Genomic DNA, 16,172 nt, shown 5'->3' on the forward strand with positions numbered 1-16,172 from the left:
TCTATAAATTACCTTGGGCAGTATGGCCATTTTCACGATATTGATTCTTCCAACCCATCAGCATGGAATGTTCTTCCATTTGTTTGCATCCTCTTTTATTTCGTTGAGCAGTGGTCTGTAGTTCTCCTTGAAGAGGTTCTTCACATCCCTTGTAAGTTGGATTCCTAGGTATTTTATTCTCTTTGAAGCAATTGTGAATGGGAGTTCACTCATGATTTGGCTCTGTTTGTCTGTTATTGGTGTATAAGAATGCTTGTGATTTTTGTACATTGATTTTGTATCTTGGGACTTTGCTGAAGTTGCTGATCAGCTTAAGGAGATTTTGGGCTAAGATGATGGGATTTTCTAGATATACAATCATGTCATCTGCAAACAGGGACAATTTGACTTCCTCTTTTCCTAATTGAATACTCTTTTATTTCTGTCTCCTGCCTGATTGCCCTAGCCAGAACTTCCAACACTGTGTTGAATAGGAGTGGTAAGAGAGGGCATCCTTGTCTTGTGCCAGTTTTCAAAGGGAATGCTTCCAGTTTTTGCCCATTCAGTATGATATTGGCTGTGGGTTTGTCATAAATAGCTCTTATTATTTTGAGATACATTCCATCAATACCGAATTTGTTGAGAGTTTTTAGCATGAAAGGCTGTTGAATTTTGTCAAAGGCCTTTTCTGCATCTATTGAGATAATCATGTGGTTTTTGTCATTGGTTCTGTTTATATGCTGGATTACATTTATTGATTTGCATATGTTGAACCAGCCTTACATCCCAGGGATGAAGCCCACTTGATCATGGTGGATAAGCTTTTTGATGTGCTGCTGGATTCGGTTTGCCAGTATTTTATTGAGGATATTTGCTTCAATGTTCATCAGGGATATTGGTCTAAAATTCTCTTTTTTTGTTGTGTCTCTGCCAGACTTTGGTATCAGGATGATGCTGGCCTCATAAAATGAGTTAGGGAGGATTCCCTTTTATTGACTGGAATAGTTTCAGAAGGAATGGTACTAGCTCCTCCTTGTACTTCTGGTAGAATTCAGCTGTGATTCCATCCGGTCCTGGACTGTTTTTGGTTGGTAAGCTATTAATTTTTGCCTCAATTTCAGAGCCTGTTATTGGTCTATTCAGAGATTCAACTTCTTCCTGGTTTAGTTCTGGGAGGGTGTATGTGTCCAGGAATTTATCCATTTCTTCTAGATTTTCTAGTTTATTTGTGTAGAGGTGTTTATAGTATTCTCTGATGGTAGTTCGTATTTCTGTGGAATCAGTGGTGATATCCCCTTTATCATTTTTTATTGCATCTATTTGATTCTTCTCTCTTTTCTTACTAGTCTTGCTAGCGGTCTATCAATTTTGTTGATCTTTTCAAAAATCCAGCTCCCGGATTCACTGATTTTTTGAAGGGTTTTTTGTGTCTCTATCTCCTTCAGTTCTGCTCTGATCTTAGTTATTTCTTGCCTTCTGCTAGCTTTTGAATGTGTTTGCTCTTGCTTCTCTAGTTCTTTTAATTGTGATGTTAGGGTGTCAATTTTAGATCTTTCCTGCTTTCTCTTGTGGGCATTTAGTGCTATAAATTTCCCTCTACACACTGCTTTGAATGTGTCCCAGAGATTCTGGTATGTTGTGTCTTTGTTCTCATTGGTTTCAAAGAACATCTTTATTTCTGCCTTCATTTCATTATGTACCCAGTAGTCATTCAGGAACAGGTTGTTCAGTTTCCGTGTAGTTGCGCGGTTTTGAGTGAGTTTCTTAATCCTGAGTTCTAGTTTGATTGCACTATGGTCTGAGAGACAAGTTTGTTATAATTTCTGTTCTTTCACATTTGCCGAGGACTGCTTTACTTCCAACTATGTGGTCAATTTTCGAATAAGTGCAGTGTGGTGCTGAGAAGAATGTATATTCTGTTGATTTGGGGTGGGGAGTTCTGTAGATGTCTATTAGGTCTGCTTGGTGCAGAGCTGAGTTCAATTCCTGGATATCCTTGTTAACTTTCTGTCTCATTGATCTGTCTAATGTTGACAGTGGGGTGTTAAAGTCTCCCATTATTATTATTGCGTGGGAGTCTAAGTCTCTTTGTAGGTCTCTAAGGACTTGCTTTATGAATCTGTGTGCTCCTGTATTGGGTGCATATATATATTTAGGATAGTTAGCTCTTCTTGTTGAATTGATCCTTTACCATTATGTAATGGCCTTGTCTCTTTTGATCTTTGCTGGTTTAAAGTCTATTTTATCAGAGACTAGGATTGCAATTCCTGCCTTTTTTGTTTTCCATTTGCTTGGTAGATCTTCCTCCATCCCTTTATTTTGAGCCTACGTGTGTTTCTGCACATGAGATGGGTTTCTTGAATACAGCACACTCATGGGTCTTGACTCTTTATCCAATTTGCCAGTCTGTGCCTTTTAATTGGAGCATTTAGTCCGTTTACATTTAAGGTTAATATTGTTATGTGTGAATTTGATCCTGTCATTATGATGTTAGCTGGTTATTTTGCTCATTAGTTGATGCAGTTTCTTCCTAGCCTTGATGGTCTTTACAATTCGGCACGTTTTTGCAATGGCTGGTACTGGTTGTTCCTTTCCATGTTTAGTGCTTCCTTCAGGAGCTCTTTTAGGGCAGGCCTGGTGGTGACAAAATCTCTCAGCATTTGCTTATCTGTGAAGTATTTTATTTCCCCTTCACTTATGAAGCTTAGTTTGGCTGGATATGAAATTCTGGGTTGAAAATTCTTTTCTTTAAGAATGTTGAACATCGGCCCCCACTCTCTTCTGGCTTGTAGAGTTTCTGCCGAGATATCAGCTGTTAGTCTGATGGGCTTCCCTCTGTGGGTAACCTGACCTTTCTCTCTGGCCGCCCTTGACATTTTTTCCTGCATTTCAACTTTGGTGAATCTGACAACTATGTGTCTTGGAGCTGCTCTTCTCGAGAAATATCTTTGTGGCGTTCTCTGTATTTCCTGAAATTCAATGTTGGCCTGCCTTGCTGGGTTGGGGAAGTTCTCCTGGATAATATCCTGCAGAGTGTTTTCCAACTTGGTTCCATTCTCCCCGTCACTTTCAGGTACACCAGTTAGATGTAGATTTGGTCTTTTCACATAGTCCCATATTTCTTGGAGGCTTTGTTTTACTCTTTTTTCTCTAAACTTCTCTTCTCGCTTCGTTTCATTCATTTGATCTTCAATCACTGATACCCTTTCTTCCAGGTGATCGAATCGGCTAATGAAGTTTGTGCATTTGTCACGTAGTTCTCATGCCATAGTTTTCAGCTCCATCAGGTCCTTTAAGGACTTCTCTGCATTGGTTATTCTAGTTAGCCATTAGTCTCATCTTTTTTCAAGGTTTTAAACTTCTTTGCCATGGGTTCAAATTTCCTTCTTTAGCTCAGAGAAGGTTGATCGTCTGAAGCCTTCCTCTTTCAGCTCATCAAAGTCATTCTCCATCCAGTTTTGTTCCATTGCTGGTGAGGAGCTGCGTTTGGAGGAGGAGAGGCACTCTGATTTTTAGGATTTTCAGTTTTTCTGCTCTGTTTTTTCCCCATCTTTGTGGTTTTATCTACCTTTGGTCTTTGATGATGGTGACGTACAGATGGGGTTTTGGTGTGGATGTCCTTTCTGTTTGTTAGTTTTCCTTCTAACAGTCAGGATCCTCAGCTGCAGGTCTGTTGGAGTTTGCTGGAGGTCCACTCCAGACTCTGTTTGCCTGGGTATCAGTAGTGGAGGCTGCAGAACAGCAAATGTTGCTGTCTGATCATTCCTCTGGAAGTTTGGTCTCAGAGGGGTACCCAGCCGTGTGAGGTGTCAGTCAGCCCCTACAGGGGAGTGCCTCCCAGTTAGGCTACTCGGGGGTCTGGGACCCACTTGAGGAGGCAGTCTGTCCATTCTCAGATCTCAAACTCCGTGCTGGGAGAACCACTACTCTCTTCAAAGCTGTCAGACAGGGACATTTAAGTCTGCAGAGGTTTCTGCTGCCTTTTGTTCAGCTATGCCCTGCCCCCAGAGGTGGAGTCTATAGAGGCTGGCAGGCCTCCTTGAGCTGTGGTGGGCTCCACCCAGTTCAAGCTTCTGGGCCACTTTGTTTACCTACTCAAGCCTCAGCAATGGTGGGCGCCCCTCCCCCAGCCTTGCTGCTGTCTTGCAGTTCCATCTCAGACTGCTGTGCTAGCAATGAGCAAGGCTCCATGGGCATGGGACCCTCGGAGCCAGACACAGGATATAATCTCCTGGTGTGACTTTGGCTAAGACCGTTGGAAAAGCACAGTATTAGGGTGGGAGTGTCCCCATTTTCCAGGTGCCTTCCATCACAGCTTTGCTTGGCTAGGAAAGGGAATTCCCTGACCCCTTGCGCTTCCCAGGTGAGGCTAATGCCTCGTCCTGCTTCGGCTCATGCTCGGTGCACTGCACCCACTGTCCTGCACCCACTGTCTGACAAGCCCCAGTGAGATGAACCCAGTACCTCAGTTGGAAATGCAGAAATCACCCCATCTTCCGCATCACTCACACTGGGAGCTGTAGACTGGAGCTGTTCCTATTCGGCCATCTTGGAACCGCCCCCCGCTCAGCATTATTTTAAATCAAAGTTCTCATTCATATCCTTGCCTCTCACAAATGCAACAAACTTATGAAAAATAATAACAGTGCTTACGGTAATTCACCTCGATTTCATCTCTTAGAATTATGCCAAGTAACTTGTCTCAAAAAACGAAACCTACAGCTTTTTAGTTCTTCATGAATAGCAGATGAAGAAATAACAAGCCCCTACAATATCCAGCAAACCTTTGCTGTGCTTTCAAGACTGCTCAACTCTACTGAAGTACTTTATCGTTTTGGTGATCATGTAAGTTACTAAAATTTCTGACTATCAGAGCTTTAACGTTTCCGAATTGCAGATAAAGGACTATGAACTTGCGTTTAATGATTTTTTAAAAAAATATAATTCTACTTAAAAACCTTAGAAGTTCCTTTAAAAAGCATATTCTTCTAACTAAAGCCAAAAATCATAATAGGCACAGAAACTGCCTAAACTAAGTGACAGAGTAAGACTTTCCTCCACACAAAGTAGCCACCCAGAGAAACGGATGAAGTGTCTGCAGCCAGGAAGGACATCTCAGGCTCCCTGGCAGGGCAGAGCATGGCTGCTGATAAAGAAGAGTTCTTAAGGAAGCCCATGGCCTTTAGGACTGACCAGTCCTATTTCTAAGACATACTAATAAGACACTCACTTTATATTGCAGACCTATAGACCAATTCAACAGCTACTAGCCACATGTGCCTCAAGTGGAGTGTTTTAAAACCCTCACTTCCTCAGGTGCACTAGCCATATTCCAGTGCTCAGTGGCCATCTGCGGCTGGTGCCAATGGTCCCAGATGGCTCTGGTTCAGAACATTCCCACAATGACAAAGTCCTATGGACCCAGTGCTACCAAATATTTAAAGGCATTTTAAAGCTATAATAGTTAAAATACCATAGTATCAGAGACTAAGAAGTTTTGTAAATAGACCCAAATGCATACAGGAATTTACAATATGATAAAGCTTGTTTTTAAATCACCAGGGAAAAGATGAACTATTCAATAAATGATGTTAGGCCAACCAGTTTACCATCTAGGAAAAAAAGTAAAGTTGGATCCCTGATCCCTACTTTACTCTTACATCAAGATAAATCCCAGGTGGCTAAAAAATGTAAGCAATACATGAAATCATAAAAAATTAGAAGAAGGCCAGGTGTGGTGGCTCATGCCTGTAATCCCAAGCACTTTGGGAGGCCGGGGTGGGTGGATCACTTGAGGTCAGCAGTTCGAGACCAGCCGGGCCAACATGGTGAAACCCTGTCTCAACTAAAAATACAAAAATTAGCCAGGCATCGTGGCACACGCCTGTAACCCCAGCTACTCAGGAAGCTGAGGTACAAGAATCACTTGATCCCGGGAGGTAGAGGTGATCCTGGGAGGCTGAGATCGCACCACTGCACTCCAGCCCAGGTGAAGGAGACTGTCTCAAAAACCTTAGAAGAAAATTTGGAAGAATTTATTTAAAACAATGTCACATAAGCAAGCATTTTTTTTTTTCAGCATAATACAAAACTCAGAAGGCATAAATGAAAAAAACTGACAGATTTGACCATATAATAATTAAAAATTTCTACATGGCAAAAAATATCAAACTAATATCAAAAGATAAACTGGGGTGGAAACTGTAAGACATATGACAGAAAAGGGACTTAAAGAACTCTGACAAATCATTCTAAAAAGATGCACAAATCAGTTATAAAACACGTAAAGGGGCCAGGCATGGTGGCTCACTCCTGTAATCCCAGCACTCTGGGAGGCTGGGGCAGGTGGATCACGAGGTCAGGAGATCAAGACCATCCTGGCTAACATGGTGAAACCCCGACTCTACTAAAAATACAAAAAAAAATTAGCCAGGCGTGGTGGTGGGCGCCTGTAGTCCCAGCTACTCGGGAGGCTGAGTCAGGAGAATGGTGTGAACCCAGGAGGCAGAGCTTGCAGTGAGCTGAGATGGCACCACTGCACTCTAGCCTGGGCGACAGAGCAAGACTCTGTCTCAAAAAAGCAAAAAACAAAAAACAGGTAAGGGATGTCACTGGGGTAAGTGCTAAAACATTTTATTCTAAAGGAGTGCTCCTAACCTGCTGTCTACTAGGATAAAACCCAGCACAAGATCACCGGTGATCCATAGCAGCTCTCCCTTGGAGAGGAGGGTGGCCCAACGTGGAGGAGGTGGAATCAGATGGCCTTGCCCTCCCTGAAACTCACCTGTGGGTAGGCGGTCCCCATGCCGGAAAGCACCGCGGAGAGCACGTCCCTGCCCCTGTCCCCGGCCCGGCTGCACACCGACAGCTTGAGCAGGTCTACTACCACACGGGTGTCATCCACGATCAGCAGACTGGTGAACTCATCCAAGGCCTGAGGCTCCGGACCTGCTGCTTTATTTTGGCTTTCAACATCCTAAGTCAAATGACATCCAACAATTAACATGAGGAATGATATGCTAAGAGATAAACAGTCACTAGTTTACCCACAAACTCAGAGAACACATGAATACCAACAAGTAAGAAACCTGAAGGTGTTTAAGACCTTAAGAAACAGATGAAGAAATGACGGCCCCTAAAATCTCCACCAAGCCATGTGCTATGTTTTCAAGACCAATTAACTGCTGTATTACCAACGGCATTTATCAAAAAGGGATGACTTAAGCTATAAAGAAATGACAATTTATTACTGGGACCAAGTTTGGATCATAGGCAGATACTACAGGGGGAGTTTTGGAATGAAGCTGCATCCTGTATAATCTACCCATAAGATATGCTTGGGAATCGTTTATAAACTAAATTTGTATTCTATAATTGTATATATTCTGTCTAGGTCCTCTCCATAATTCTTTCCTGGAATCTTATTTCAAGTGACTTACTGGCATGTAACAAGCTATCCATAGTCTCTCTCACTCCTTGAGTTCACTGAAAACATCATACATAAAAGTCTTCTCATTACCACTCGTATACTTCCCATTCCTGCCGTGTCAGCCTAAAAATACCGCATCTTGATCCTTCACCTCCTCTCCTTGTTTGCTATGAGCCAATTCCCAGCATCACTGCACCCCCAGCTCCCACGGCTTGGAGGTGCCTTGCCCAGGATGGCCGCCCCCACCCGGCTTGTCGGCACACAGGAGCCTCCTGGAGGGCAGCACTGGGGCTGAGCTTGTGGAAAGGGGAAAGGCCGCTGTCAGAGCCAGGGACTCCCACCACTTCCAACCCAGCATGGGAACCACTGTGACCCTGTGCGGAGCAGGAGTATGTCAAGCTCTTCTCATCCCCCAGGCAGAGTCTGGCTCCCCAGAGGTAGAACGAGAGCCAGGGAAGTGCCACTTTTCTCTCCTGCTTTCTGGATCTCGGCAAATCCAGCGCAACTCTTTCCACAAACATAAACAAGCTGGGGGAAGGACAGCCCCACACATTCCCCTTAAGGGGAACATGAACCAACCAGTGGGCCCTGGAAACCACACCACTCTGATTTAGGAACAAAGTTCTTCTCCCTTTAGGGAAACAGACCTTGCTACTGCCTCTGCATGGAGACCCAAGGAGTAAGTGAAATTCATTACAAATGATGACATTCCAGAACATAACTCACTGAAGACAGCAAAAGCATTCAGTGAAACATATCAACAAGAATCTCTTTAGTCTTGAGATTGAAATGCACCTACCTTTTTTTTTACGAGGGTGTCTTAAAACATGCACACACACACAGAAAATATGTCTAGAAGAATTGCTGAGGAAGAAAATCACTAGCGGCATATCCTTAAATATGAATTATAGCTTAATACTAACATTAAAATTGCTTTGCCTTAAAGTCATGAGTCAAGCCAAAACTGAATAGAAATACAGGGTTACAACCTGGATAATGCCTATGTCTCATAGATAAATTGGGGGGAAATAAATCATATTATCCTTTTACCTAAAACAAAAATGTTGCCTTCCTCAGAATAAGATCTGCATTAAACCCTCAAACCAGGAGACTGCCAAAAATGAGAAGTTGATTCCAGGCACCTAATTCATAAATAGAGGCTTATTACCATGAATGGTTATAAATAATTTCCGTAGAACATATTTTCTGCCAGCAGTAACAGCATAATAAATCAAGGGTTCCAAATGTAGTTAAAAATAAAGTGTTTGGCCGGGTGCGGTGGCTCACACCTGTAATCCCAGCACTTTGGGAGGCCAAGGCGGGTGGATCACAAGGTCAGGAGATTGAGACCTTCCTGGCTAACACAGTGAAACCCTGTCTCTACTAAAAATACAAAACTTAGCTGGGAGTGGTGGCGGGCGCCTGTAGTCCCAGCTACTCGGGAGGCTGAGGCAGGAGAATGGCATGAACCCGGGAGGTGGAGCTTGCAGTGAGCCGAGATTGGGCCACTGCACTCCAGCCTGGGCGACGGAGCGAGACTCCGTCTCAAAAAAAAAAAAAATAAAGTGTTTGTCCCCAAGGTGGGAAGGCTGGCAAGGGAGTACACATGAGCAGGGGCTGGCCTGGTGTGGGGAGCACCTCGGCGGGCTGGGGAAGGCATCCACACATGGGGGGTTGGAGAGACACAGCCAGGCCAAGTGAGGAAGGTGCCACACTCTGGGTCAACGTGGAGGTGGGGGGAGGGCCAGAGGTCACATAGGGTGACCATGGAGGTCCATGGAGGCAGACTGGTTCTGAGTGCCAGAGGCTGTACAGAGGAAGAAGGGTGCCCACCACGGAGTGGGGACAGCCAAGATCGGAGGTTGGTTATCTAAGGGGACTGAACTGTAAGTAAACAGCCTGCTGATGACACGAGCCAGGTTTCCCACTTTCAGAGAAGAAAGTTATAAACACAAAAAGGGTGAAAACTAGAATGAATCCCAGTTGGATTACAATCAATTATATTGGTGAGAACCGGTGGTTTTCCATATACGTAAATATGTAACAACATAAATACTGATGTAGGCCAAACATGGTGGCTCATGCCTGTAATTCCAGCACTTTGAGATGATGAGGCAGGCAGATCACTTGAGCCCAGGAGTTCAAGACCAGCCTGGGCAACATGGCAAAATCCTATCTCCAAAAAGGAAAAAAAAATACAAAAATTAGCCAGGTATGGTGGTGCATACTTGTAGCTCCAGCTACTTGGGAGGCTGAGGATGGCTTGAGACCAGGAGGTTGAGGCTGCAGTGAGCCAAGATCGTGCCACTGTACTCCAGCCTGGACAACAGAACAAGACCCTGTCTAAAGATAAACAAACAAACAAACAAAAAACAAAAACTGATGTATGTACCTATTATGTTACACACACACATATTCATTCTCTAGCTCTGTCACCCAAACAGCAACAAGCACACAAACGGCCCAGATCTTGACCTCTAAATGCCCTTCTCCACCAGAAAGAACTAGGACTTCTCAGAAAAACAACTGATTCCTATGTTGGAGCATAAGACATCTTGTTGAGCCTGGAATTTTATGTTGTGCCAAAAAGCAAGGAAATACTCAAAGAATGATGGGAATATGCCAGAAGAACAGATAAAATTCTACCAACTATTTAAAGAAGAATTAACCCGAATCCTTCACCAACTCTTCTAAAAAACAGAAGGGAAAGACACACCCTCCAACTCAATCTAGGAAGCCAGTATTGCTATAATATCTAAACCAAAGACATCACAAGAAAACTACAGAGCCATATCCCTTATGAATATAGATGTAAAAATCTTCAACAAAATAGCAGCAAACCAAATCTAGCAACATATAAAAGCATTATACACCAAAAACATTTGGAAAGAGGGAGAGTAGGAATAAGCCCTGTGGTACTGGACTGGAATTAAAAGTACTGATTTGGGCTGTTAATGGTTTTTATCATATAGATAAATGCAGAAGGATAAATAAATGCTCATGTGTATAGGTCTATTTGCTGAGAGGGCCTAACCAAAGACACTCAGTAACAATTAGTTTAGCAAGCACCCAGATCTTGGTTTCCAAATCCTACAAGCCACTAGCAGGAACCATGGCTTCTTGGAGAAATGGCTGATTCCAGGCAGGGGCAGGGTAGGTGAAAGATAAGTCTAGAGCACAGCTGTGCCAGAAATGAAGGAAAAGCCCTAAGAATTACGGGGACACATCAGACAATGGAACCAGTCCACCGGGGTGCCAATGACCAGTCCACGGGAGTTCCAATGACCGAGTCCCAGTGACCAGTCCACGGGAGTCCCAATGACCAAGTCCCAATGACCAGTCCACAGGAGTCCCAATGACCAAGTCCGGGACACTTTGAGTGTCAAATAATGATGGTAACAAATGCCACTATTTGACTAAAACAGGAACTCCTGAATCTATACAATATAAATAGAAAGGTAGGTAGGTAGGTAGAAGACAGACGGATGAGAAGGGAAAGCTCTCTCTTGCAAAAGAATGGCAACAATTACATTCCAGAAGTAACAATAAATGTGAAAAATGAAAATGTGACAACCACCACAGTAATAATGGATTCAGCTAGAATCTTTAAGATGCTAAAAACTGGGAGGTAAAAGTATGATGAGGAACAAGACATTGATATGATCTCAAAAGTACCTCCCCATGAGTACTTAACACACTTACTGACGTCCAGTGGAGAAACTTGGCAGAGACCTTTAACCAAGTGATAAGCTGTATCACCAATGATGCAGCAAATCAACAATGCATGAGTCCCAATGGAGGCACTGAAAAGAATTCTGCACCATTCCTGTGGTGTCTGTCAAAGTGAAGAAATGAAGGACTATTCCACACTGAAGACTAAAGAGGCAGTGTGCAATCCTAGGTTGAGTGCTAGACCTATAAGGATACTATTGGGATGATGAGCAAAATCTGAATATGTCTGTGGGTTTGAAAGTAACGCTGGATCAAGCTGCAGTCCTGATAAGGAACACATGCCGAAGCAGTAAGCAGTGACAGGGACTGTGTCCCGCGACATTCCCACAAATGCTTCGAAGATGCTAACAAGTGGACAGCCCAGGTGAATGGGATGGGAATAGACTGTGTTCAACTCCTAAGTTCTATTTCTACTTCTGTGTGCATTTAAGATTATTTCACAATACAAAGTTAAAGAAGAACGCCTCTTCACCTCTTTGGTTTTGGTCATGGTTTCTGCAATGATGCTTGCGGCTCCCAGGTCATCGGTCACTGGGATAAACGGCCGAGCGGAGGCTGAGGGAGCCGATGGAGTCACTGCAGAGGGGGTCACCGCATCCTCAGAGGAAACAATCTAGTCGAACAGTGCATAGTAGGGGAAGTTTAAGTGGAAAAACTCAACAACATAACACATTTCCTACTCAAGTCCCAAATGCTTTATCTAAAACTACTTGGGCTGTTTAGAATGTTCCAGATTTTACAGAGGTAACATCGTGCCTACCCGACATAGCCACTACCACCCCCAGTTGGGCCTAGGACAGTTGTGCAAAGTCAAGTACATTCATATTTTCAAGAAAAACTATTAATATTCACAGCAGGTCACATGAACCAGACTAAAATGAGTTCACATATCTTCAAGTTAGTTATTTCCTCCAAAATAAGTTACTAAAATTCTTGACTATCAGAACTTCAAGGTTTCAGAATTGCAGATAAAGGACTGTGAACTTGCATTTAATGGTTTTTTTAAAAAAAGAAAGCCAATTCCACTTAAGCACTTTAAAAGCTCCTTTAAAGAGAATATTCTTCTAAGTAAAGCCAAAAATCAAAGCGGGAGGCACAGAAACAGCCTAAACTAAATGACAGAATGAGACTTTCCTAGACACAAAGTAGCCACCTTTTCCTTTCTGATTAACATTGCTTTACGATTCGCTTTTACCTCTCTCTTTTCTTGCCATGGGTTTGGACTCAGTCTGTCTTCAATATCAGTAGCCAGCATGCATTCTTCTCCATTTATGGGACTAGCCATCGCAGATGCGTCAGAAGGGGCCGCCGAGGAGAATGACGGGCACTCCACCGGGCTCATCATGGCGGCCGGCATCAGGGCCCCGACTATGGCATCTCTGTCAGGACACAAAGTCAGGCCTGTGGTGAGCTGCTGCTTCTCCACTGCACCACAGGAAGTGGCGAGGCAGGACTAGCACACACTGAGGCATTTCCTCATTTTTACTGAATACATGTAAAAGAGTTTTGGGAAAATATCAAACATTATTACCATGTATCCTTTGGCTAATAGCTAAAATGTTTACTCTGGATCCTATTTATTTGAAAAACCAGAGTAATGGCAGGTGAAAAACTGCCAAACATAAAAACCAGACCAGAATGAGACTCTGGCTCCCCCTGAGAAATCCTCTTGGGCTGCTGTGAGAGCCTGAGGGCTGGATAATTGACCAGCAGGCAATTTTGTGTTTACTGAAAGCCACATACTGAGCAGCAAGGACTCAATGGCCTCTACTGAATGACTGTTTTTGTTCTGAAACTAATTTTCCCATGTAAGGACACCCGTCAGGTCCACATGTGTGATACATTAGTAGATGGGCAACTTATCTAGGCTGTGGGAAAGCAGCAGAAAAATACTGCAAAATGCCGCATTGGCAAAACTCAGCCTTCTCAAGTGAGCGAAGGGGACGCTAAGTCGTCTTAGACATCACTATAAATTAGTATCACCTAATTCTTCTTTTCTTCCCCCAAATATTAATGGTTCGAGTCTACTGGTCAAAAAGAATAGTGAAAATGTTCAAGTTAGTTTTCTAATTCATATTTCAATGCCCATTAAGACACACACAAAGATATCACCAATCACCATCAAAGAACATGTGACTTAAAACACACAGCATTTAAAGACAATAATACAACATTCTTGGAGACATCTGATCAATGAAAAGAAAAAAGAAATCACAAAAAGCCGAAGCTCACATAATTGCAGAATTTCAAAAATTAGCACAGAAGCCTACCTGGCATACATGATTTGCAATGCTGTAAGAATATGCGATAAGGCCTGCTGTTTGGCCAGATTTCCATCCAATGACAAGAGAATCTTGGCAAGAGAAGGGCGATTTGGCTTAGAATTACTCGCACCACTTATTTTATTACTGGCAGCAGAAGAATCGGCATCTGAAAGCACGCCTATAAGAGGAAAATAAAATTTGCATTTTGTTTTTAAAATCACAGTTTGCTCTATTTTTATAAAATCTGACCTTACAGGTTAGTTCCAAAACACACTGCAATCTGCATTTTGCTATTTCACAGAGCACCTATCAGGCTCATTAACAGGCCTTCAGAATAAGAAAACCACTTATCCATACTTCAATACAGAAGCTATTTTCAGCAAAGTTCCACTGTAACTGGAAAAAGATGTAGGTGCTTTTATAAAATGCACTTACAACAGTTTGTTATATACATACAAGCTATGAAAATGCTACAATAACTACCTGTATTTTCTTACCCCGGTAAGGCAAGACAAAAAAGAATACAAAACAACAAAGAGAGAAGATGTTCACCAATAAAGTCTCATCAGGCTCACTTCCCTGAGAACTCCCAGGTCTCAGCAGAGGGAGGGAGCCAAGCAAAGCTGGGACATGTGTCTATGTCAACTCATCCAAATTGATACACAGATTTAATGCAATTCCTACCAGAATTCCGGCAAGAGTTTTTGTCGACAGACAAGATTATTCTAAAATGTACATGGAAAGGCAGAGGAACAAGAATAGAAATAGAAAAATAAGAAGGAGGAACGAGTCTACCCAATTTCAAAAGTTGTTGTAATACCATAATCAAAACTGTGTGGTACTGGCATAAGAATCAATGGAATAAACAGAGAACCCAGAAATAGAACCACACAAATATGCCTCACTGGCTGTTGACATGTGCAAAAGCACCTCGGTGGAGGCAGGACAGCCTTTCAGCACGTGGTGGTGGAGCAACTGGACGTCTATGGACAAAAAACCCAAACTTCAGCCTAAGTCTACACCTTATGCAAAATTAAATCCAAATGGATCATGACTTCAGTAGAAAATACAAAACTATAAATCTTTTAGAAAAAAATAGGAGACAGTCTTTAGGAACTAGCACTAGGCAAAAATATACTTAGACTTGACACCAAAAGTATGATCTATAAAAGAAAAAACTGACGAATTAGACTTCATCAAAATTAAACACTTTTGTTATATGAAAGGAAATGAAAAGACAAGCTAGAGACCAGGAGAAAATATCTGCATAACACACATCTGCCAAAGGACTAGAAACATCTAGAATATACAATGAGCTCTCTAAACTCAACAGAAAAAAAAAAAAAAAAGGCCAATTAGAAAAGGGCATGAAGACATATTTTACCAAAGAAGAGATATGGACAGTAAATAAGCACATGAAAAGATGTTTAACATAATTAGCCATAAGGAAAATATAAATTAAAACCACAATGAGATATAATTACCTATCTATCAGTACGGCTACATTTTAAAGAGATGGTGAGGATATGGGAAAAACTGGATCATCCTCCACTGCTAATGAGAATATAAAATGGCACAGCCATTCTGGAAAACAGTTTGGCAGTTTCTTATCAAACTAAACATAATTACCATATGACCAACAATCACACTCTTGGGCATTTATGTCAAAGAAATAAGAACTTATTTTCACATAAAGTGAATTTTCACATTCACTTGCATATGAATGACATGGAGGTTTTATTTGTAATAGTCAAAACCTAGAAATAATCCAAATGTCCTTTGATGGTTGAGTATTCGATGGAATACTGAACATACTACGTAATATGTAACAACTTGGATGAATCGCCAGAGGATTAGGCTGAGTGGAAAAAGCCAGACTCAAAAGTTATACATATAATGTGACATGAAAAGAGCTATACATTAAGAAGATACTGAGTAATTTGAACCAGAAAGGAGAAGATGAGAGTCAAGCCTTATTTTCATCTACCCCAGAAAAGAAGACAGCACAGGAAGGCGAAGCCACTCGCCCCAGTTCATACAGCCAGTAACTAACACAGCTAGAAGATCACATTCCATTTATTCATAAAAGCAGATGCTGCTGGAGCCTAAATGTCCCCTCCTGAGAGATAAGGGGAAAAAACAAAATATTTGTATGACAAGATGAGGTTCACTTTAAAAAAAAAAAAAAGCAATTGTATTTATTTCTGCATGCTAGCTGAGCATGTAGAAGAGCAATCTGAATATTCCCATTACAGAAGAAATGAAATTTTTAAGAGACCATTTAATAATCTGAAATTCTTAGAAATAATCTAACAAAAGATATGCAAGACCTATACAACACTGGGACTAGAAAACATTGCTGAGAGAAACTAAACACCTAACAAATAAAGAGAAACACTATGTTCATGGGTTAGAAGACTGAATACTGTGAATCCATCCTTTCCACATTGACTTACAGAATTAATGCAATCCATACCAAAATCCCAAGCAAGAGGTTTTATAAAAACCGACAAGCTCATTTTAAGTTATATGGAAATGCAAAGGGTCTGCAACAGCCAAAATGTATTTGAAAAAGAACAAAGCTAAAGAACTGTTCCAACCTGAGTTCAGGCCTTTTATAAAGCTGTGGTAATCAAGACAATGTGGCATTGCCCCAAAATCCACAAATAAATCAGTGAAACAGTACTGAGAGTCCAGAAATAGATCCATACATCCATAGACAACTGAATTCTGACAAAGGCAAAAGGCAATTCAGTAGGAAAAGCATA

At 42.0% G+C, this 16,172-nt stretch overlaps 1 protein-coding gene across 7 annotated transcripts in view; it reads right to left on the reverse strand.

The window, feature by feature from the left end:
* HERC2 (HECT and RLD domain containing E3 ubiquitin protein ligase 2) overlaps window positions 1-16,172 on the reverse strand; it is a 223,973-nt gene that overhangs the window by 47,080 nt on the left and 160,721 nt on the right. For all 7 annotated transcript variants that reach the window (XM_055278481.2, XM_063640239.1, XM_055278480.2 and 4 more), the window contains 4 exons: window positions 13,411-13,582; window positions 12,336-12,519; window positions 11,613-11,753; window positions 6,764-6,955 (listed from right to left, as the gene is read on the reverse strand). In XM_055278481.2, the coding sequence (XP_055134456.2) occupies window positions 6,764-6,955; window positions 11,613-11,753; window positions 12,336-12,519; window positions 13,411-13,582 (689 nt within the window). The remainder of the gene's footprint in view (window positions 1-6,763; window positions 6,956-11,612; window positions 11,754-12,335; window positions 12,520-13,410; window positions 13,583-16,172) is intronic.

This window comes from Symphalangus syndactylus, chromosome 5 (genome assembly GCF_028878055.3).
Source record: "Symphalangus syndactylus isolate Jambi chromosome 5, NHGRI_mSymSyn1-v2.1_pri, whole genome shotgun sequence".
NCBI lineage: Eukaryota > Metazoa > Chordata > Mammalia > Primates > Hylobatidae > Symphalangus > Symphalangus syndactylus.